The sequence below is a fragment of the Muntiacus reevesi genome, chromosome 2 (genome assembly GCF_963930625.1).
Source record: "Muntiacus reevesi chromosome 2, mMunRee1.1, whole genome shotgun sequence".
In the NCBI taxonomy this organism is placed as follows: Eukaryota; Metazoa; Chordata; class Mammalia; order Artiodactyla; family Cervidae; genus Muntiacus; species Muntiacus reevesi.
In genome coordinates this window covers 139,545,562-139,569,325 of record NC_089250.1, presented here as the reverse complement: position 1 = coordinate 139,569,325, position 23,764 = coordinate 139,545,562, and the positions used below count along the sequence as shown (strand labels likewise).

The window sequence follows — 23,764 nt, the reverse complement described above, 5'->3', positions numbered from 1 at the left end:
TGTAGTTCTTATGGGACATCTTCTGTTTCTGGTTGTTAGTGACACCTTCCAGATGCTCCATAAAACATGCTTGATTGTGCACTCGGTTCTTAATCAGGCCCAGTCTGCTGGGATGGGAGAAGCCGGTCCTGGTTCCTTGGGCCTGGCACCTGTGACACAAAAGTCCCAGGGCAGGCTGCACAGGAAGTGAGTTCTGAGCATCTGCAGAGGTTTCATGTCAGCAGTACCTCTTTTAGGTAAACCTCTTTCAGCACAGAGAAGACTTCTGATGGTGAATTTGAAACTCTGATGTGTTACTGAGTTTGTTGGACCCACGCCAGTGTCCTAGCACCCACCAACACCCCTTGTCTTGGCCAGGGAAGTTCTTTTTTCCATAATATTTGCACAGCCAATAACGAAACCGATGCTAAGACTGGAAGAATACAAGCTTTATTCAATGGCCAAGGATCGATTAGGAACCTGGTTCACAAATCAACTTCTCAATCCTATTTGGGAGGAGACACCATTTATATAGGAGAGTTGAGGTAAAACAGGGGAACTGGAAGTAGCAGGAGGAATATTCATGACTAATCTAAGAACAGAGGTGTGCTTTGGATGGGAACTGAAGCAATACTCCTTTCCAGTCCTTGTCTGGGCATTTCCGGCTGTTGGCATGGCAGTTGTACATCATCTTAGTGCTGGTGGGTGTGTCACTTAACATATGCTAATGTATTACAATGAGCGCACAATAAGGCTCAGGGTCTACTAGAATGCAAATCTTCCACCATCTTAGGCCTCGTTAGTTCTAACCAGTTCTGGTTTATTTCTTTCCGGCTTTTCTGAAGATGGCGGGCGCAGTGGAGCACTCAGTGCCCAGGGCCACCCCAAGAGACCACGTGCTGTAGCTGGATGGCAGATGCAGATGATAGTCTTGTCTGGCGTAGGCGGCTGGGAGTTAGCCCCAGCGCCTTATTTAGTTCTCTGGACACCAGTAAGTGAACTGAATGTGTTTTCACAACAGTTACAGAATACAGTTCTGTATTTTTACAGAATAATTACATGTTAGCTACCTGTGATTATTTTTTGTGGAACTTGTTGGAATGACATTATCATATCCTGATAAACATAAAACAAGCATATACACAAGATGCATTTACCATCTTTTATGTTAAGATTGTAGTTGGATGACCAGACACATATTTCCTTGTTTTTCTCTGTGTCTATGCCTGTGGTGATTTGGTGCCAAATTATAGTGCCTTTTGGGACTTTCCAGGTGGCTTGGTGGCAAAGAATTCACCTGCCAAGCAAGAAGCACAGGGTTCAATCCCTGAGTCAGGAAGATCCCCTGGAGGAGGAAATGGCAACCCACTCCAGTATCCTTGCCTGGGAAATCTCCTGGACAGAGGATCCTGGAGTGTTACAGTCCATGGAGTTGCAAAAATTGGACAGACTTACTGACTAAACAAGGAATAGTACCTTTCAATGGATTTAGTTGTCTAGGTACCAGTCAGGGCAAACCTTATCAAGTGTTTTTTTTTTCTTTAAATTAAAATTAATAACAAATTTATTTGATTACTCACTAATAAATACCAGGGTATAAATTTACATATTTAAGAATCATTGGTTTCACTTTCTTCATGGTCTATAATTTGGTTCTAGTCTTAGGACTACTTATCTTAAATTCATACTAGATAATGGGTTAAAACTTTGGTGGTAATGTTTCAGCCCCCAAGACCAGCTCTAATAACCCACATGGTTCTTGCCCAGGCAAGGATCTGGACTTGACTCACATAGTTGCTCTGATTGTTATCTTGCATTCCAAATAGTCCTTCCTCTTTTTTGAGTTCATTTTTCAATCTAAATGAAGGAAGAGGTAGTAAAAATCAGTTTTTAGCATATTATTATAGTGATACTTTACAGGTGCACTTTTCCAAAAAAGTCTTTAAAAAATTGAAGTATAGTTGATGTACAATATTAGACAAGTTACAAGTGTACAATATAGTGGTTTGCAGTTTTTACAGGTTATACTCCGTTTATTAGGTCTTCCCTGGTGGCTCAGATGGTAAAGTGTCTGCCTACAATGCGGGAGACCTGGGTTCGATCCCTGGGTCAGGAAGATCCTCTGGAGAAGGAAATGGCAAACCTCTCCAGTACTCTTGCCTGGAAAATCCCATGGATGGAGGAGTGTGGTCCATGGGGTCGCAAAGAGTTGAACACGACTGAGTGACTTCACTTTCACTCCATTTATAGTTTTCATAAGATATTGGCTATATTCCCTGTGTTGTACTGTATATCCTTGTAACTTTTTTTTTTAACTTACATAATAGTTTGTACCTCTTAATCCTGTGCTCCTATATTGCCCTTCGCTGCATCCCTCTCCTCACTGGTAAGCAGTTTGTTCTCCATATTCCAAAAAACCCTTTTCTTATTCCTTGTAAGTTTGTCTGTAAAAAGAGAAATTAAGCTAAAATTAAGGTCAAATTTTAAGCTGTATTAAAGTGTTTAAATTCACTGTGTTCTGGTAACGGACCTATGTGGCAATATCCTAAAATTTCACAAGATGGCGAGCGTTTCCCTTTAAAGCGGAACTGAAAGGACCTTACTGGAGAGGCAATACGTTTTTTGCTTCATTGAAACAAGAAAACCAGAACGCTTCCTACCCCCCCTTTTCTTACCTACGCTTGTAGTTCAAAAAGACAAAGCAAAACATCTTATTTTACTTTCTTTTTGTACCAAAGATGAAAATAAAAATAAACTTGCTTTAGTAATTTCTACTCATTCTTCATAGTTTTTCTTCTAGAGCAACAGGCACAACTTTTACATTCTAACTTGTAATCTTTCAGATGTCTGACTTCATCGTTCTTTTTCTCACTTTACTCTTCTCCTTTCTAGACCTACCCTCAGTTATTTCAATTCTAGGCATATAAAAGGGTTTCACAATTCTTAATTCTCCTTTTCTTTCTTATATCAATATTTAATTACTTCCAGAATTTGCAAATAGCCACAAGTCTGTGGTGATAGATGTAATTGCTTTGTATGAGGAATTAAAAGAGTAGCTTCTTTTAATACTTTTTTTTTTTTTTTTTGCCTTGCAGATAGCTTTTGGTTACAGAATAGTGTAAATATAAGGCAGAATGTGTGAATGGGTATTTGGAAGACCAAAATTAAAAGAGCATGGATGGATCAGTTAATTAAAGTTTAAAGGAAAGTTGATTTGCTTTTATTCACGTTGACTTTTTTGGTGATATGCAACTGTTTTAGTGGATATTTCTTTAGAGCTTTAAAAAATGAATAATTGATCTGAAAGACCGAGTTACAGTATATGCTTTATTGCATTAAAGAAATATTTTCCACTATTTTTACCTCACCATTTGATCCTGCTTTTTTTCTCCTGAACTATGTTACCTATAGTGTGATCTGTTTCCTGTATTTTCCAGAACCATTTTGATTATAAAGATCAAAGTTTTATTAACTTGATAAAGAAATTACTAACTGAAAGCATCAAGATTCTGAGCTTGCCATGAATCCAAGTGAGGCCAAGTCATTTTCTTCCTGAGCAATCTTTCATGTTCTTATCTTGTCCAAATCTAAATATTATCTAAACCAACCTATGACTTCTAGTGTTTTAACACAAAAATCCTGTCCAGAGCTCAGAGACAACCATATGGAAAAGACCCTGGGGACACTTAATTCTGTTCTTTAATGGTTAAAGAAATTAACTCTTGGAAAGATGAAGCAAATATTTTAAAGTTTTTTGAGAAAACAAGAGTAGGGAATAGGGCTATAACCCACGACTATAGGCCTTCTGTCAATTTTTCTACCCTACTCCAAGGCTCTGCTTCTTTGGTATCTCAGCTGGTAAAGAATCCACCCACAATGCAGGAGACCCTGGTTCAATTTCTGGGTCGGGAAGATCTCCTGGAGAAGGGAACAGCTACCCACTCCAGCATTCTGGCCTGGAGAATTCAATGGACTGTATAGTCCATGGGGTCTCAAAGAGTTGGACAGGACTGAGCGACTTTCACTTTCACTCCAAGGCTCCATAAAGTATTCTTGGACTTTCAAAGGACTGCCTAGACCAGTCAGTAGTGGCCCAATAACCTTGTTGAAATGCTTCCATTTCTATGAGATTACCTTCTAAACAACACTTCAGATACCTGATCTTCAAACTATTTAACTGATCTTACCCCAGAGACCAGAAACCTCCATCTTGAAACAGAGGACACTTGGACTTTGGGGAAGGAGAAACTTTGGAGGAAGTGATACTGACTTAGATTGGGTTGGAATGCTCCAGTTGAGACCTTGGCAGCCTCCAAGAATGTAGCTGGGTTGGGAAATGCTAAAATGTTTGAGTATATTTGAATCAGAGGCACATGTCACAGTTTTACCCTGTACTGACCTGACATACTTTGCACTCTGCATAATTAGTAATTAAGTGATCCAAGAGAAATCACTTATCTACTGTGGTCCATGGTTGCTTCATCTGAAGTTGGAATTCATGACCTCTTAGAAAAGTTCCTATTTCTGAAATGTGATTCCATTTCCTGAGTCATCTTGTAGAAATAGAAAGGACACTAATTTAGATATGTGCTCTGTAGAGAGTTGCACAATTTTTCTTAACCCCTGTTTTAATCTTCTAATTCTGCACTGTAATAATTCCTAACAGCTAATATCTCAGGATTGTGTAACAATTGATTTAAAAAGTGAAACAATTGGAGTGAATTAATTATAGGCAGCAAAATGACATATAAGTGTAAGAAATGATTTTGCTTTTAATTAGTCTTCCCCCCCCAAAAAAAAATCCAGTATAGAGAATTATCTTATATGCACAGTAAAAGTCTAGCCTCAAGGGTAGAGACCTTATCAATATCCACTTTCATAGTCCCAAAGCCTTGTGCACTGCTTGGTGTAGGTATAAATGTGCTCAATACGTTTATTTAAAAAAAATAGATACGTGAGGCTTCTTCTATTAAGCTTACCATATCCAGGTAGAAGCCATAATAAGTTATTTAGCAATACTCTGATTCAAATAGTTTTGTCTTGGAGAGAGTTAAGTGAATAGAAAAATTCATGGACATTAAATCATTGGAACTTCTTTGACTCATTCTGGCTAAAATGGAACAGGGAATATGTGAACTGACTTATAAAGCTTATCAGTTAATTCTTTCTGGAGGCATTTAGGTGATTGGGTAGGAACTACATGACAGGCACTTTCAGTAGCTACTGTGTGCATGGACTTGCTCCAAGCATCATGGGAGATTTTCAGTTTTGTAATGTTATTGAATTGTAAGACACAGTCCCTGTTTTGTAAGTGGTGGAGGTCTAACTGAAGAAAAACAGAGTATACATATTCTTACATCTTGGAGGAAAGAATCATAACTTTTAAGAAGCAGCTCATACTCTAAAGTGAAGCTATAATCAGTGATTGAGCATAGTGAAATCTTAAAAGAAGTGATTATATAAATTGGTCATGGAGGACAGGAAAGGGAATTTCAGATGGGTGAAACTATTCTGAACATTGGACAAGTAGATTGGCAAAGAGACTGAGTAGATGGAGCAGAGGGCTTTAAATGGTTTGGTAAAGTTGGGGCTTGGGCTGATATGAAGTTGGAGTTGTCATTTAGGAAGTAATCTGAATACTGAGTTAGAAATTTTTAATTTGATTAGGTAGAAATATTTTTTTTATGATTGCAGGGTCAACATATATATATATATTTTTCAGTTACCCATTTTTAAAATTTACTTTTATTTATTTTTATTTTTTAAAAAATTTATTTATTTTAATTGGAGGCTAACTACTTAAAAAATTTATTTATTTTTAATTGAAGGATAATTGCTTTACAGTATTGCACTGGTTTATACCAAACAGCAACATGATTACATAGAAATTTGAGCAAGAAGATGTGATAAAAGAATGTGAGTACAGACGATATTTGACAGAAATTATGCAGGAGTTCTTGAAAATGATTTGGAATATTGTCAGGATGGAGCTCAAAGGATGCTGGAGGTCTCCATTTTCTAGATTTAGCATTTTGAGAGTCCGGACAACAACTACAGCCAGGGAGGTACGGAGAAGTGTGATGATGTTCAGTTCAGTTCAGCCACTCAGTCATGTCTGACTCTTTGCGACCCCATGAACTGCAGCATGGCAGGCCTTCCTGTCCGTCACCAACTCCCAGAGTCCACCCAAACCCATGTCCATTGAGTCGGTGATGCCATCCAACCACCTATCCTCTGTCATCCCCTTCTCCTCCTGCCCTCAGTCTTTCCCAGCATCAGGGTCTTTTCAAAATGAGTCAGCTCTTCACATCAGGTGGCCAAAATATTGGAGTTTCAGCTTCAACATCAGTCCTTCCAAAGAACACTCAGGACTGATCTCCTTTAGGATGGACTGGTTGGATCTTCTTGCAGTCCAAGGGACTCTCAAGAGTCTTCTCCAACACCACAGTTCAAAATCATCAATTCTTCGATGCTCGGCTTTCTTTTTTTTTTTTAATTTTATTTGTATTTATTTTCTGCAGCATTTATTCCCGGGCCATAAGTTTTGTTTCTTCAGTTTCTTCTGGGATATCTTTTTCTTCTGTGCAACCTCCTCTTCTGGTTTAGGAACAATCTGTTCTTTTTCAGTAAGGATCATCTCAATGTGGCAGGGAGAGCTCATGTAGGGGTTGATCTGACCGTGAGCTCTGTAAGTCCTGGGCCGCATCTTGGGGTCTTTGTTCACTTGGATGTGCTCAATGACCAGAGAATCTACATCTAAGCCCTTAAGCTCAGCATTACTCTCTGCATTTTTGAGCATGTGTAGTAAAAATTCAGCACTCTTTTTGGGTCACCGACCCTGCGTCCAGCCCCACTGTTTGGCCTATGCACACCTACCAACTCCACCATTGTAATGACGGAATGGCACACATTGCTTCTTTGAACTGACATCTTTCAGATACTTGGTGGCTTTTCAAATATGCATACCCTTTATGGCTTGGGCAGTTTCACGAGTATTCTTAAAGTGAACACAAAGATTTGAACCTCTTGATTTGCATGATTTTGTGGGGTTTTCTGGGTCGAGTGAATAGCGCACCATTTTTAGGGGTCAGCTCAGGCTGCTTACCGGAAAAGCTCAGCTTTCTTTATAGTCCAACTCTTACACCCATACATGACCACTGGAAAAACCGTAGCCTTGAATAGATGGACCTTTGTTGGCAAAGTAATGTCTCTGCTTTTTAATATGCTGTCTGGGTTGGTCATAACTTTTCTTCCAAGGAGTAAGCGTCTTTTAACTTCAATTGAGAAAGGAGTATGTCAAAGTTATATATTGTCACCCTGTTTGTTTATCTTATATGCAGAGTACATCATGTGAAATGCCAGGCTGGATGAATCACAAGCTGGAATCAAAATTGCCGGGAGAAATATCAACAACCTCAGATATGCAGATGATACCACCTAATGGTAGAAATCCTACCACCCTAATGGCAGGATGATACAGTGTGTATGTGAGTGTGTGTGTGGGGTAGGCAGCAAGGATTGGGCCAACTGAGGGCTCACTGGCAGTTGCAGGGGTCCTGGCTATTAGTGTGCTCTCCCCCAGCTGCAAACTTTCCTCCTAGACAAGTGCACTGCAGTGGAGACCACAGACAGGGCTCAGATTGGGGGCATGCAGGTGCTCAGTTGGAGGGGTTGGGTTAGTCTAAGTGTATGCCCAACAGTGGGTATCAGCCAGGGGAGTCTAGGCTTGCATCTTGCACACATAGCCTCAGAAACCTGTGCTGGTTTTGTGTGGTTCTTGGTCTCTGGCTGGGGTCTGGGGACAGGGAGTGGGGAGGGACTCTAGTAGCTGCATCAGCAAATACTTGTGAATTTGTGAATGTTTGAATTCACAAATGTGACTTTGTGAATACAGTGAATACTTGTGGCACAAAAGCTGGTGTTGTCTTCAGGAGATGCCAGGTGTCTTGCAGCATGTTGGTTTAATCAGTGGTGAAATCTGCTGAGTTTGTCTCCTGAATAGGTCACTATGAACTGCCGTGATTCCCATGTGTCTGCTATTAGTAGCCCCTGCTTTTCTTCTTGTTCCTCACCATCCTTATATATCTCAGCTTTGTGAATCTGCGTAGGGTGAAATTAAAGCAGGACATTTGTACAGTGACCCCAAAGGCTGGAGGAGCCTGTTGCTCAGTCTTCTCTCCCTTTTCTGGTGAGGGGAACCTCTTTCTAGTTGGGAGGTTCCTTCCTGGCACTGAACACTGCTGACTTGGAGGGTGGTGTTATTTGTAACCTCCACTAATGCCTATCCTCTTACCTATTTACAAATTAGAATCCTGGTAAGAGACCTAGAAAGTAGATTCTGTACTCAAATGTTCCCACATATTCTTTGTTAAGAGTTTTGGTGGTCACTGAGAGCAAAGGACAAGAGAGAATGACTTTGATTAACAGCCTAGTTTCTTTTTGAACTCTGACTGAGGGCATCTGGTTAAAGATCGTTGCCCCCTAAACTTTGAGGTCCCTACTATCTGGGGTAAGACAGGTTGTCACAAACTTTCATAACCTTTCAGTTATCTCATGTTTATGTACTAGAAGTTAATATTTAATAGCAAGTGTTTCCTATGTTTCATATTATGTTTATGATTTCTTCAGATTTACATGATTAAAAACATCTTATATTTGAGAAGCAAAGACTTTTCAACTGGCAGTTCTGATTTTAACCCACAGTGTGACTAGATGCAGAAGTCTGCCTCTCTGAAGTATTATCACATTGCTCTTAAAATCTGGAAGTAAGGTTTCTTACTTACTTATATGTTTTCTAAGATCTGTTCCACCTCAGTCATTTCTATGTGTTCTTCCTTCTATGAAGTGTAAAATGGCCAGGCATATGAACACCCAGAAAGGTTGCATAGAAAAAGTTAAGACACAAGTTTCTTAGGCAAAAGAATGACTAGAAGAGAGATGCTGAGAGAGAGAGAGAGAGAGAGAGAGAGAGAGTATAATTGTTTGAAAATATGCTATTTTTCCATTACCAGAGATTGAGAGAGAGTGAGAGAAGAAATAAAATCATTTAAAAAATCTACTCTTCTTTCAAGACCAGAAATGTCCCAAGACAGTGTATATTAGGTATGGGATTGAACAGCTAATAACTGAATCTCTTTGAAATCTAGTTCTCTGAAGCTTTGAATCCTGGCTTCCTGAAATTCTAAATATTACAAAGGGACAAAGTGTTCTGAACTCTTATTTTTACTTAATCATGGTGAAATTACTGACTCAATAACTAACTTTAAGCAGATTTTTATGTCCAAATGAGATTGTAAGATACATCATAATTACCCAGCAAACGTGGAATGTAAACAAATTGAAATACTTTCCAATGCAGAGTTCACAAGTTATAAGACCAGAGTTGGAATCGTCACCATTTCTTAGAGATGGAAATTTGGGTGAAATCCTTCAGTTCTGATTTTCACTTGCCTCATCTGTAAAGTGAATTTTAAGATACTTGTATGAGGTCCTTGGCTAAGAGGAGACTGCTTTGGGCCCGCCGGTATAATAAACTGCACTCCACTATCTGCATTGTCCTTCCGAGTGAGTTTGTTTCCCGGAAAGCATGGCTATAACATTTGGTGCATTGGCTGGGAAACTCCTCACTTTGAGGAGACAGGTCTCATTTGAGGCCACCCCGAGGCTTTGTAGCTTCAATCTCCTAGAGGGGGGAAGGCGCCTCGACCCTCTGGAAGGATTCTGCTTCTCAACGCCCGGACCTTTCACGTCAGCAGTTAAAGTTGCAGGTATTGTCCCTTGATCCATCACACCAGAGCGAAGAAGGCATACCACGCTGACCCGGAGGATGCCAAGTGGACCACCCAGAAGGACCCCACCGACCCACGGGAAACCAAGATCATTCTGAGGAGGAAGAAGAAAACGAGGTCCCGGACGAGCCCTCTACAGGATGGAGCGGGGTAAACGACTCCTGCTGCTCGGCCTCACCCCTGCAATTCTGAACCTGACCACTGTTCCAGCACAGGACAACGTCTTCATCTCGTGGACATGTTCTTACGCGGACTTCCACAACTCCTCCAACTGCTGGGTACGTGGGGCTACGCCCCTGTCAGTAATGGACAGACTTCCCTGGTGGGTATCGCCACTCCGTTATGGGGACTTTATACCACTGTGCTCCTTTTTAGAACAACAGAAAGGACCTTTCCTCTCTCTCACCAACCATAACCTTTCTTTGCTCTCCTGGTATAAGAAGAAGCCATCAATGGGCCAGGGACATAGGGTTACATTTAACATGAACACCAGCCTTACGGAGATAACAAACGGGCTTATACCTCATATATGAAAATTAAAGCGGAAAAGGCTTCCCTTACAAAAGGGGGACAGGCCTCCCGGTACCTTGAGCAATACTATCAGGTCTGGGATGAATATTTCTGGATGACTCCTGAGAAAGGACTGTTGATTGCCCCTGCTACTATTTGCTGGGAACAAAAACCGAACAGAAAGTTGGATTTGGAGACCGTCCCCTAGACCCAAAAGAATTGTTATTTGTGCCCTGAACAATGTAAACAAATCTTGGAAGTTACCTATCACCCCAATCAGTCTGCTCAGTGGCCCAGTTCCGACTGGCCTGGAATCCGCTGAGTAGACCCCCATGGGACCCAGTGGCTCTGTGGGCTTAACTTATGGCCATGGTTACCAGTTGGCTGGGTGGAGCGTTGCACATTAGGATTTGCTTTCGCCCATGGCAGTATTAAGCCTAACTTACACCAGCCTCCAGTAAACCTGCCTTATCTGCATGCAAGATGGACATGATCTGTGCTCCAATGGTATGACTATCTTGCTGCCTTGTTTGTACCCTCTGTAGGGACAACAGATATAATGGCTAAGGTAGAGGCCTTAACTAATTTCACTAAACAGGCCCTCTTAGACAGTACTAAAGCCATTCAAGCTTTGAACGAAGAAAAGATTCAGATGAGGAAGGCAGTAATTCAAAATAGGATGGCATTAGACATACTCACAGCAGCCCAAGGAGGGACTTGCACCATAATTAAAGTTGAATGTTGTGTGTACATCCCTGACCTGCCTGAAAATGTATCTACTGCCTTGGAGGATATGCAAAATCAAGTGAAACCATGTCTAATGAAAATATTCCCTTTTGGACTTCAGTCCTCTCCTGGGTAAAGGGAGACTGGTGGAAAACCATTGTAACTGTTGTTATAGTAATCTTGATCATACTGCTTTGTGGGCCCTGCTTTCTACAATGCCTTGTGAATTTTGTAACCCAGGGGTTGATAGCATTCTCTCATGTGGGTGGCAGGAGGGCTAAGGTACAATATATCTCAATAAATGATGCTCATTATGGAAACTAAGAGCATCAAGAGGGGGGAATGAAGAAGGAATTCATAGGGCCTGGACTTCATATCAGGCCTGTTCGTGCTGATCATGCTAGGCTGACTTTCCAATGGACTCTGAACTCTGTGCTTAGTGCCTGTGGGAATGACAATGGAAGGATAAGACCGCCTCTGGGCAGGGGAATCTTGAAGATCCTAAGAGAAAACAGACGCTAATCACCCCTGCCTCTGGACAGTATCTATCGGAATGTAACCACAGGCTTACCAGTTATTAACTGGTTGGAATGTAACTGCGGGCTTATTGATTATTAACTGTTTGAACACATAACACGTGAATGATGGGGTTATTGTGGTTGTATTTACCCTTCCTTTGTAAGCCTCAAGGGATTTGGGCTGGTGGGTTTGGACACGTACACATGGGGTATAAAAGATTTTCACAAATGCTGGTCGGGGTCTTTGGCTAAGAGGAGAGACTCTGCCTTGGGCCCGCCGGTGTAATAAACTGCACTCCACTAAAAAAAAAAAATAAATAAAAAAAATAAAAATACTTGTATGAGTTGATTATGAGATTCAAATAACAAGATAGTCACAGAAGTGCTCATAAACTTCACAGAGTTCTACAAATAAAAAGATTATTATTGTTTTGCTACAGAGCCCTGGTGTGAGTTCCCTGAGTCATACAGCAAATTCCCACTGGCCGTCTATTTTACATACGGTAGTGCATATGTTTCCATGTTACTTTCTCCATTTGTCTTAATGGTTCCTTCATTGCCCCTAACCTAGAGGGGTGGGATGGAGTGGGAGGTGGGAGGGTGGTTCAAGAGGCAGGGGACATAAGTATGCTTATGGCTGACTCATGTTGATATATGGCAGGAACCAACAAAATATTGTAAAGCAATTATCTTTTAATTAAAAATAAGTACATTTTAAAAAAGATTACTATTTTTTAATTAAAGAAAGTAATTTATTTTCTTTTAAAAAAGCACTTTAAAATTCTAGGCACATTATTTAAAATTTTAGTAGTGGTTTAATGGAAGACTGCTTTCAAATTCGGTTCTTTTATGTGGTATAAAGTTGAATTTTGATTTTATTACATTCAGGTGCTGATCTAAATGCATTATGTTCTTGTCTGGAATTGGAACATGGTGGTCTTTTCAGACTGGGGTGTTATTGGATGTGGTTAGCTCCCCAGGCTCTACCCTGAGCCATGCTCCTCTGTTGCTGCAGAAGCTGTGGTGGGAAGCTCTTGTCTCCAAAGACCTGCCTGCTGACTTCCTCTGAGGCTGACTCCTTTTGCTGTATTACCAGTCATGGAGATGATTAAGTAACACTGGGTGTCCTGTATTGGGTTTTATGGTTCTTAAGAGAGGGACTTCATTCCCTCCAGGCTGCTGTTGTATGAGCACCCATTCTTCTTTTTTAAAGTTATAATTGGCATATATGATGTGTCAGATGTCCTAGGTTCACATCTGAACCTAGGACTACCTAGGTAGTCCAGCCCTGCTGTTTATTAACTGGACAGGGAGGTGCCTCAATTGTTTCAAGGTAATTCAACTGAAGGAGATCAGTCCTGGGTGTTCATTGGGAGGACTGATGTTGAAGCTGTAACTCCAATACTTTGGCCACCTGATGCAAAGAGCTGACTCATTTGAAAAGACCCTGATGCTGGGAAAGAGTGAGGGCTGGAGGAGAAGGGGATGACAGAGGATGAGATGGTTGGATGGCATCACTGACTCAATGGACATGAGTTTGGTTAAACTCTGGGAGTTGGTGATGGACAGACAGGCCTGGCGTGCTGCAGTTCATGGGGTCACAAAGAGTCGGACATGACTGAGCGACTGAACTGAACTGAACTGAATTCACCTGAAAGATTTCTATTCAAAGCATCTTTTGAAGATCGAGTGGGCTAACTGGGTAATGGAAAATATCTGGAACAGAAGAGTCAGTAAAATATTTCTTCAATCAATCTTGTGGTACTGGTTATATGCTAATTGTATTGGCTTGGCCAAAAAGTTCGTTTGGAACCAGAACGAACTTTTTGGCCAAGCCAATACAATTGCTATAGCTATATTGTGAAATTAGACTACTTAAATATTAAAGAACATTTATTAAAACTAAATTAATTAGCTAAATGTTAAACAATGACAGACTTTATTTGCTTGGGCTCCAAAATTACTGCAGAATGAGGCTGCAGCCATGAAATCAAAAGATGCTTGCTCTTGGATGAAAAGCTATGACAAACCTAGACAGCATATTAAAAAGCAGAGACATCACTTCGGTGACAGAGATCCATCTAGTCAGAGCTATGGTTTTTCCAGTAGTCATGTACAGATGTGAGAGTTGGACCATAAGGAAGGCTGAGTGCCAAAGAATTGATGATTTTGAACTGTGGTGTAGAAGACTCTTGAGAGTTCCTTGGATGGCAAGGAGATCAAATCAGTCAATCTGAAAAGAAATTAACCCTGAATATTCATTGGGAAGACTGATGCTGAAGCTGAAGCTCCAATCCTTTGTCCACCTGATGGTAAGAGCCGGCTCATTGGAAAAGACCCTGATGTTGGGAAAGATTGAAGCCAGGAGGAGAAGGGGGCAACACGGGATGGAGATGGTTGGAGGGCATCACTGACTCAATGGACATGAATTTGAGCAAATTCTGGAAGATAGTGAGGGACTGGGAAGCCTGGCTGCAGTTCATGGGGCACAAAGAGTTGGACACTACTGAATGACTGAACAACAAATCCAAAATAAGTATTCAAATTTACCCAAAATAAAAGTTATTTCTGTACTTGCTAGCAATGAAGAACATTCTATTGGGTTGGCCCAAAAGTTTGTTTGGGCTTTTCCAAAGGGGTTATGGAAAAACCTGAACAAATTTTTTGGCTAGCCCATTATAATTATTGTTATTACCACTTAACTTTGCAATTTTCATCATTGTTATTTTGCACTTGATTTTTGTACACGATTCACTTTGAATCTTTCTATTTATTTGGTCTCTACTGGTCACTGGATAGTATATTCAGGAGGTGCTTCTTATAAAAACCCATGCAATATTTGAAGGAAATGAGAAGTCATAATGCCTTACTTGATGATTATCTCGTGTTTAATAGACCTCATGCTTTTATATTGTCTTTAACTGGACTGATCAAGTTTTCTTTATTTCATTTTGCTTTTCCCTATTAAAAGGAAATGTGTTTCATTTTAAGTGGTTTATGTGAAGTTTTAGTTAGCATATTTTATATTGTAATTGCTTTTATCTGTTCACATAATCAGAGATAAGAATTATTATCAACAGCCTTCTCAGGTGGTGCAAGTGGTAAAGAATTTGACTGACAATGGAGGAGACACGAGACACGGATTCGATCCCGGGGTTGGGAAGATCCCCTGGAGGAGGAAATGGCAACCCACTCCAGTATTCTTGCCTGGAGAATCCCATGGACAGAGAAGCCTGGCCGACTACAGTCCATGGGGTTGCAGAGTCAAATGTGACTGAGTGCGCGCGCGCGCACACACACACACACACACACACACACACACACACACACACGAGAGTAAAACCAACAGCTCTCAAAATGCTGGCAGCTCCCTACATTCTATATCAGTTTGCAGATTTTGTTGAAAACATCTAGAATTTTAGCTCCCCTTTCCTTATGAAAACTAATGATAATTTCTTTAAGCTTTGCTACCACTTATTAGTCATATTTAGACTCAATAGTTTTACTTGCCTTTAAAACCTCATTTTTTTTTGTATTCTATATTCTCCCTTTTGGGGATCTATTTTTATTTGTTGGACTGTTTCTTCAGGTAATTATTTCAGAAATGGTCTCAAGATTAGAAATGTTTGAATGTTTACATATCCAAAAATGTTTATATTTATTTGTTTGTTTTATTTTTGGCCATACCATGAGACATGGGGGATTTTTAGTTTCTGGATCAGGGATCAAATTCATGCCCCCCTGCAGCAGAAACATGAAGTCTTAACCATTGGACTGCCAGGTAAGTCCCCAATATATATATATATTTTGACCTTATATTTGAATTCTAGTTTATCTGGTATAGAATAATAATTTTAACGATCATTTCCTAGTGAACCTTTGAAGGCTTTACTTGACTATTATCTATCATTTATAAGCATTGTGTATGGGAAGATTTATTTTAAATTGAGTCTGATTCTTTATAATTTCCTTTTTTCTTTCTAGAACATTTTAGGCTTTTTTTGTTTTCCTTGATGTTCTCACATTTCACAAGATTTTGAGAGTGTGGTTCTTCTCACTTTAATCCTCCTTAGAACTTGGTGGGTACTTTGGATCTTTCATCATTATAGGAACAATTTATTCCATTTCCTTTGCTTATTATTATATTGGATTATTTTTCTCTCTCCTTGAAACTCCTGTGATAAAGATGCTAGAATTTCTAGAACTATTGTTCATATCATTCAACTTTGTTTACAGTTTTTATCATTATTATTTTGTACTCTAATCTTGTGGAAACCCTTGTTCTCCCTGAATCTTTCTGATGGAATAAGTCAACCTGCAGGTAAATCTATTTTATTACTCAGCTTATCTGTTTATTAAAAATATTTTTGCAACCACACTCTTAACTACCAGGAGCTTTTCACCTTTCCATTAACTTTTTCTTTTTATTTGGTTAAATTTATTTGATGATGTTCTATTTATTTTAACATTTTTTCTGCTTTTAATTCTTCAGGGATTAATTTTCTGATTTTTAAGTTTGATGTTTGTTATGCTATTGAAGTTCCTCAAATATCTTTTGAGACTTGAAATTTTGTTCTTATTTGTGAGTCTTTAGACACTTTCTGGAGTGTATTTCCTCACCTAAGTGTGAACATGCAATGTTTGCTCAAGTTATGTAATCTTTATTGGAAATGGGTATGCAAAGAAGGGAGTGGGTGATAAGCAGTCAAGGGACCTTCCATGAATGTCTTTGAGTGATTTCTTTCCTTGACTTGAGGATTCCTCAGTATTTGTTATTCCTCTTTTCTATCTACTGTCTGCTGGCCTGCATCCCCTCTGGGTGTAAGTGGTGTCAGAACTCCTGGCACAAAGAAAGAAGCTCTGCAAAAAACCGTTGGAATACCTCTGCTGCTGCTGCTGCTAAGTCGCTTAAGTTGTGTTTGACTTTGTGCGACCCCATAGACGGCAGCCAACTAGGCTCCCCCATCCCTGGGATTCTCCAGGCAAGAACACTGGAGTGGGTTGCCATTTCCTTCTCCAATGCATGAAAGTGAAAAGTGAAAGTGAAGTCGCTCAGTCGTGCCCAACTCTTCGCGACTCCATGGACTGCAGCCTGCCAGGCAACTCCGTCCATGGGATTTTCTAGGCAAGAGGACTGGAGTGGGTTGCCATTGCCTTCTCTGGAACACCTCTACTCTTTTCTAAGATAAGACCAGGTCCCTATTCCTTTCTTCATTTGCCCTGCCTCCTCCTTCTATCTTGATCTGGCCTTTCCGTGGATCTTCTGAGAAAAGGATCTAAGAGAGTGCTTCTTTTTTTGCTAATATGATGATGAATTTTGACACACAGATGCTTTCTTCCATCATTTGTCATGATCATGAATTCCATCCCTTTGAAAATCTGATAGCTTCAATTTCACTACTAAAATATGATCAACTGTGAGGAATCAAGTTATTTTTTAGTTTGTATTTCCAGCAAAAACTTAGATATTTATCAGTATTAAGGAGACTGTTTTTATTTAAATATCTATTGACAGGCCAAAGTGCACTGATGATAAAGCAATATTTATTCAAAAGTTCAAAGACTTATTCCATGTTTGGTGATAAGCTTGCACTTGGTATTTAAAAAGTCTTTAGATTCTAAACTTTCAGTTGCCCTCACGTGAAGCACACCAATGAATCTCTTCGTAGTTCTGGTGATCTGTCTTTCTTTTTTGATTTTCCTTTTTCTGTGGAATCAGAGGCATGCCAAAGGGAAGCTGCCACCTGGGCCCATTCCTCTCCCAATTGTTGGAAATATTCTCCAGATAAATACTAAGAATGTCAGCAAATCCATAAGCAAGGTAAGTATGACTGAGTTTCTTCCAATTGTTTGCCGTGAGTAAGTAAGACAGCCCTATGTCTTGTCCAAGACACCAGGTTTTTTGTTTTTTAAATTGAATTTTTTTGGTATGCTTAGCCTTTTATTTTAAATTATCAGAATTAGCTCCTATGGAACCCATTTCTGCTGGCAAATCAACCAACTCTTGTTACTGTAGACACTGTTTTTAAAGAGTGGTTTTAAAGGGAATTGCCCAGTGGACACCCAAACATGATTCTGTCAATTAGTTATTATTAATTTTTAAAAATGAAAGTATAATTGATGTACAATATTATATGCTACAGATGTACAGTATAGTGATTCACAATTTTAAAGGTTATAATTCATTTATAGTTACTATAAAATATGGGTTATATTCCCTGTCTTTTCTCCATTGTATATGCTCACTTCCTTTGTTATAGATTAATTGACTGTAAGTGTGTGGGTTTATTTTTGGGTGCTCTATTCTATTCCATAGATGTGTCTGTTTTTGTGCCAGTATCACACTTTTTTGGTTAGTACAGGTGTATAGTATAAAATCATTATATATATCATCATTAGTGTATAGTGTGTATAGTATAAAATCATTATATATATCATTATTATATATCACATATAATGATATATATATCATTATATATATCATCATTAGTGTGATGTCAGGGAGTCTGATTCTTCCAGCTCAGTTTGTTTTTTTTTTCCTTCAAGATTTCTTTGAGTATTTGGAGTGATTTGTGTTTACATATAACTTTAAAATTATTTATTGTAGTTCTATGAAAAATGCCATTGGTATTTTGTTAGAATTGCAATGTGCAGATTGCCTTGGTTAGTATGGTCATTTTATATATTATTTCTTCTAACTCAAAACACAGTTTATCTTTCCATCTGTTTGTGTCACCTTCAATTTCTCTCATCATTGTTTTACAATTTTCTGAGACAGATCTTTTATTTCCTTATGTAGGTTTATTCCTAGCTACTTTATTTTTTTATGCAGTGGTAAATAAGATTGTTTCCTTAATTTCTCTTTCTGATAATTCATTGTTAAAAGTGTATAGAAATGCAAGTTGTTTCTGTGAATTAATTTTGTATCTTGCAACTTTATTGAGTTAATTGATGAGCTCTAGTAATTGTTTTTGGTGGTACCTTTAGAATTTTACATGTACAGTATCATGTCATCATAAGCAGTGACAGTTTTACTTCTTTCTTTCCAATTTGGATTCATTTTATTTCTTTTTACTTTCTGATTGCTGTGGCTAGGACTTTCAATACTGTATTGAGTAAAAGTGGCAAGAGTAGGCATCCTTGTCTTGTTTCTTGTTTTAGAGGAAATTCTGTCAACTTTTCATTGTTGAGAGTGATGTTTGCTGCGGACTTATCATATATAAAATTTCTTTTCTTTCTTTTTTCTTAATTGGAGGATAATTGTTTTGTAATACTGTGTTGGTCTCTGCCATACATCAGTATGATGTAATTTCTTTATTATGTTGAGGTATGTTCCCTCTATACTCACTTTATGGAGAGTCTTTTTTCATAAAATGATGTTAATTTTTGTCAAAAGGTTTCTCTGTATCCATTGAGTTGATCATATGATTTTTCCTTCAATTTGTTAATATGGTGTATCACATTGATTAATTTGAAAATACTGAATGATCCCTGCATCCTTGGGGTAAATCCCACTTGACCAAGGTTTTTGATACATAGATGTGATTTTAAAAGATATACAGCTAGAAGTTTGAAAGAAGAGAATGAGATCCATGAGGTGATTATTGAAACTGTCAAAAGTAGAAATTCTTTATCTGAATTGTGACATAGGTGCCCTTTCAGTAATTATCCTTTAGTAATATGGCAATGAAACTGACTTCAAGTAAAAAAAAAAAATCTACTCTTTTACAGAGTGACAAAACTAAAATTTTCTGAAAAATAGACTGAAGTCAAGGAAATAAGTAAAATTTTAGGAAAATTCAGTTTCTATTATCTCAACAAATAAATGAATAATGGTTCTATTCAGCTATTTATAGAGCAATAACTCTCTAAAGCTTTTTTTTTTTAACTCTCTAAATCTTGAGGGAATTATCTGGAATCAGACTTCTCTGAGACAATTAGTTACCAGAGTACTGCCCAGTGAAGCTCCTTCTTTGTTTGTGTTCAGATCTGGTTTCAAAGATTGTGTTAGTACCCCAGAATATGCACTTGTTAAATCATAGCCTTGGTTAAGTTTTTTTTTTTTCCTGGTTAAGTTTTAAAAATATCTCTTGACTTTAATTTCTATTTCTCTAAATAAAATGTAAATAGAAATTATTTTGCACAGGTTATTTGAGTATATTATATGTTCAACAAGTTATTAAATGCTTAATTTCACCAGGGCTTCCTTGTGATGGTAGAGTCTGCCCACAGTGCAGGAGACTCATGTTTGATCCCTGGGTCAGGAAGATCCCCTGGAGAAGGAAATGGCAACCCACTCCAGTATTGTTGCCTGGAAAATCCCATGGATGGAGGAGCCTGGCAGGCTACAGTCCATGGCGTTGCAAAGAGTCGGACATGACTGAGCAACTTCACATCCTTAATTTAAGTAATAAGTATATTAGATTCTGGGATTTTCAAAGATGAATGAAAAAAAAAAAAAAAACCCTAGTGTTATGGAATTCACAGTCTAGATGGTAAGGATGTATTTATGAAACAATCATGCAAATGAATGTATGGATGTGTTGTGTTGTGCTTAGTTGCTCAGTCGTGTCCAACTCTCCGCGACCCCAGGGACTGCAGCTCACCAGGCTCCTCTGTCCGTGGGGATTCTCCAGGCAAGTATACGAGTGGGTTGCCATGTCCTCCTCCAGGGAATCTTCCCAACCCAGGGATTGAACCCAGGTCAAAACATATAATGACGATGGTGTGGTTTAGTTGCTAAGTCATGTCCGACTCTTTTGCGACCCCATGGACTGTAGCCCGCCAGGCTCGTCTGTTCATGCATTTTCCCAGGCAAGAATACTGGAGTGGGTTGCCATTTCCTTCTTCAGGGGATCGCCCCAACCTAGGGATCAAACCTGCCTCTCCTGCATTGCAGGCAGATTCTTTACACTCAACACCAGGCATGTATTTATGAAACAATGATGCAAATAAATGTATGGATACAAAACATGTAATAGGAACACAGTCAAAACAGGCCATGTAGCTTGGAGAATTAGGGGTAAGAGGTGTAGTCAGCAGAAGGTTCTCTGAGGAAGTGAAATTGGAGCTGGTATCTAAAGAAAATAGGACAAAAAATATACAAGCAACTCCTGCAGCTCAATTCCAGAAAAATAAATGACCCAATCAAAAAATGGGCCAAAGAACAGACATTTCTCCAAAGAAGACATACAGATGGCTAACAAACACATGAAAAGATGCTCAACATCACTCATTATCAGAGAAATGCGAATCAAAACCACAACAAGGTATCATTACACGCCAGTCAGGATGGCTGCCATCCAAAAGTATACAAGCAATAAATGCTGGAGAGGGTGTGGAGAAAAGGGAACCCTCTTACACTGTTGGTGGGAATGCAAACTAGTACAGCTGCTATGGAGAACAGTGTGGAGATTTCTTAAAAAACTGGAATTAGAACTGCCATATGACCTAGCAATCCCACTTCTGGGCATACACACCAAGCAAACCAGATCTGAAAGAGACACGTGCACCCCAATGTTCATCGAAGCACTGTTTATAATAACCAGGACATGGAAGCAACCTAGATGCCCATCAGCAGACGAATGGATAAGATAGCTATCGCACATATACACCATGGAATATTACTCAGCCATTAAAAAGAATTCATTTGAATCAGTTCTAATGAGATGGATGAAACTGGAGCCCATTATACAGTGTGAAGTAAGCCAGAAAGATAAAGATCAATACAGTATACTAACACATATATATGGAATTTAGAAAGATGGTAATGATAACCCTATATGCAAAACAGAAAAAGAGACACAGATGTACAGAACAGACTTTTGGACTCTGTGGGAGAAGGTGAGGGTGGGATGTTTCGAGAGAACAGCTTCGAAACATGTATACTATCTAGGGTGAAACAGATCACCAGCCCAGGCTGAATGCATGAGACAAGTGCTCAGGGCTGGTGCACTGGGAAGACCCAGAGGAATCGGATGGAGAGGGAGGTGGGAGGGGGGATCGGGATGGGGAATACATGTAAATCCATGGCTGATTCATGTCAATGTATGACAAAAACCACTACAATATTGTAAAGTAATTAGCCTCCAACTAATAAAAGTAAATGGAAAAAAAAAATAAAAAAAGTAAGATAGTAACCAGGTAAATTGCAGGTTTGTTCCATTCTTTTTCAATCTGGAAGTTAACTATGTTCTGGAGTCCCTGACATAGGACCAGACTGGTTGTAGCTTCAAGAATAAGTAAAAATATGTTCCGAGATATGTTTGGAGAAGTAAATAGGAGCTAGAACATGCAGGTCTTACAAGGATTTTAAGAATATTGGTCTCTAGCATAAGAGCAGTGTGATGTACTGAAACATTTGCTTTGTGAAAAAATCAGTCTGGTTGCTGTATGGAGAATAAATTGTAAGGTAGCAGAAGGACTCACACATTGGACAAGTTGAAAGAGTGTAGGTCCTATATCATGTGTTACATTGAATAAGATGCCATGATAGAAAGACCTCACTCACATCACTACATAGGGAAGCTGAAAAATGTCTATGACTATGTCCTATGTATTATGAAAACTTAGAGGTCTCTGGTGCTAAAAAGATGTGGAGAATGGATAATGAAGAATGATTTTTAGTTTGCATGTGGGCAAGATGAAGCACCCTTCCTTAAATGGGAGGAGAAACATATTATTTATTGTGATTATAGGAAAGAAGGGGAATTTTGGTGTAATTATAGGCTTGGTAGAAAAAAACTTAACAAAACAGTATAAAATTCATACTATATCCTCTGTCATATAGTAGGAGCTGAATAAGGGATAACTATTGATGGTGATGATAATAACAATATTATTAGTCATATAATGGTAATTATCATTGGAGAAATGTGATTTCATACTAAATTATTAGTTCTAGAAGTTGAAAGTTTTTATAATGGATGAATGAATATTGAAGTGTGTCTTATGAAAATTAAAAATATTTATCACATTGTCTACATTTTCAGTTTTGGAATGCTCACTACTCTTGCATCTCCTGTTCCTTTTCTAGCTAGCAGAAGATTATGGTCCTGTGTTCACTCTGTATTTTGGCATGAAGCCCACTGTGGTGTTACATGGATATGAAGCAGTGAAGCAAGTCCTAATTGATCAGGGTGACAAATTTTCTGGCAGAGGCAGTTTACCAGTGGCAGACCACATCAACCAGGGATTAGGTATGCTTCTATTTGGGGAGTGTGTGGGAATTGTAGGTTGGAAAGATTCAAATAGGCTAACGAATTGAGAAATTATAGGTACTTAGAGAAATTCATGAAGACATCATAATTCCAACATTTCTCTATAAAGAATTGTTGTTGTTTAGTCACTAAGTTGTGTCCAATCACAGTCACTAAGCTGTCTCCACTAAGCTCTTTCATTACCCCATGGACTGTAGCCATCCAAGCTCCTTTTCCATGAGTTTTTCCAGGAAAGAATAGTAGAGTGGATTGTCATTTCCTTCTCCAGAGGATCTTGCTGACCTAGGGATCAAATTCACAGACCTGTGTCTCCTGTATTTGCAGGCAGATTCTTTATCCCTCAGCCACCTGGGAAGCATAAAAGAGCATTAATCCATGTTTAAAATTATGAAAGTGACACAGTATCTCTATGAAGCTTTAAATGAGTGAAAACAAACCATCTAATCACTAAGGTTCTATTAATTTTAAATTATGGACAGTTAAGATAATAAGAAAGAGAGAAAGAAGGGAGGAAAGTTCAGTTCAGTCCAGTCGCTCAGCTGTGTCCTACTTTTTGCAACCCCATGGACTGCAGCACGCCAGGCCTCCCTGTCAATCACCAACTCATGGAGGTTACCCAAACTCATGTCCATCGAGTTGGTGATGCTGTCCAACCATCTCATCCTCTGTCATCCCCTTCTCCTTTTGCCTTCAGTCTTTCCCAGCATCAGGGTCTTTTCAAATGAATCAGCTCTTCCCATCAGGTGGCCATAGTATTTGAGTTTCAGCTTCAATGTCAGCCCTTCCAATGAACACCAAGGACTGATCTCCTTCAGTATGGACTGGTTGGATCTTTTTGCAGTCCAAGGGACTCTCAAGAAGTCTTCCCCAACACCACAGTTCAAAAGCATCAATTCTTCGGTGCTCAGCTTTCTTTATAGTCCAACTCTCACATCCATACATAACTACTGGAAAAACCATAGCCTTGACTAGAGGGGCCTTTGTTGGCAAAGTAATGTCTCTGCTTTCTAATATGCTGTCTAGG

At 39.1% G+C, this 23,764-nt stretch overlaps 1 protein-coding gene and 2 pseudogenes across 2 annotated transcripts in view; 2 read left to right on the top strand and 1 right to left on the bottom strand.

Annotated features, from left to right (window-relative positions):
• Positions 1-6,487: 6,487 nt before the first annotated feature.
• Positions 6,488-7,057, bottom strand: LOC136157283 (large ribosomal subunit protein uL22-like; annotated as a pseudogene).
• A 2,850-nt stretch (positions 7,058-9,907) lies between these two features.
• On the top strand, positions 9,908-11,327 carry LOC136158253 (endogenous retrovirus group PABLB member 1 Env polyprotein-like; annotated as a pseudogene).
• A 5,847-nt stretch (positions 11,328-17,174) lies between these two features.
• The window catches only part of LOC136158252 (cytochrome P450 2C21-like), a 42,981-nt gene continuing 36,391 nt past the window's right edge, over positions 17,175-23,764 (top strand). For both annotated transcript variants that reach the window (XM_065920049.1, XM_065920048.1), the window contains exons 1-2: positions 17,175-17,342; positions 22,557-22,719. In XM_065920049.1, the coding sequence (XP_065776121.1) occupies positions 17,175-17,342; positions 22,557-22,719 (331 nt within the window). The remainder of the gene's footprint in view (positions 17,343-22,556; positions 22,720-23,764) is intronic.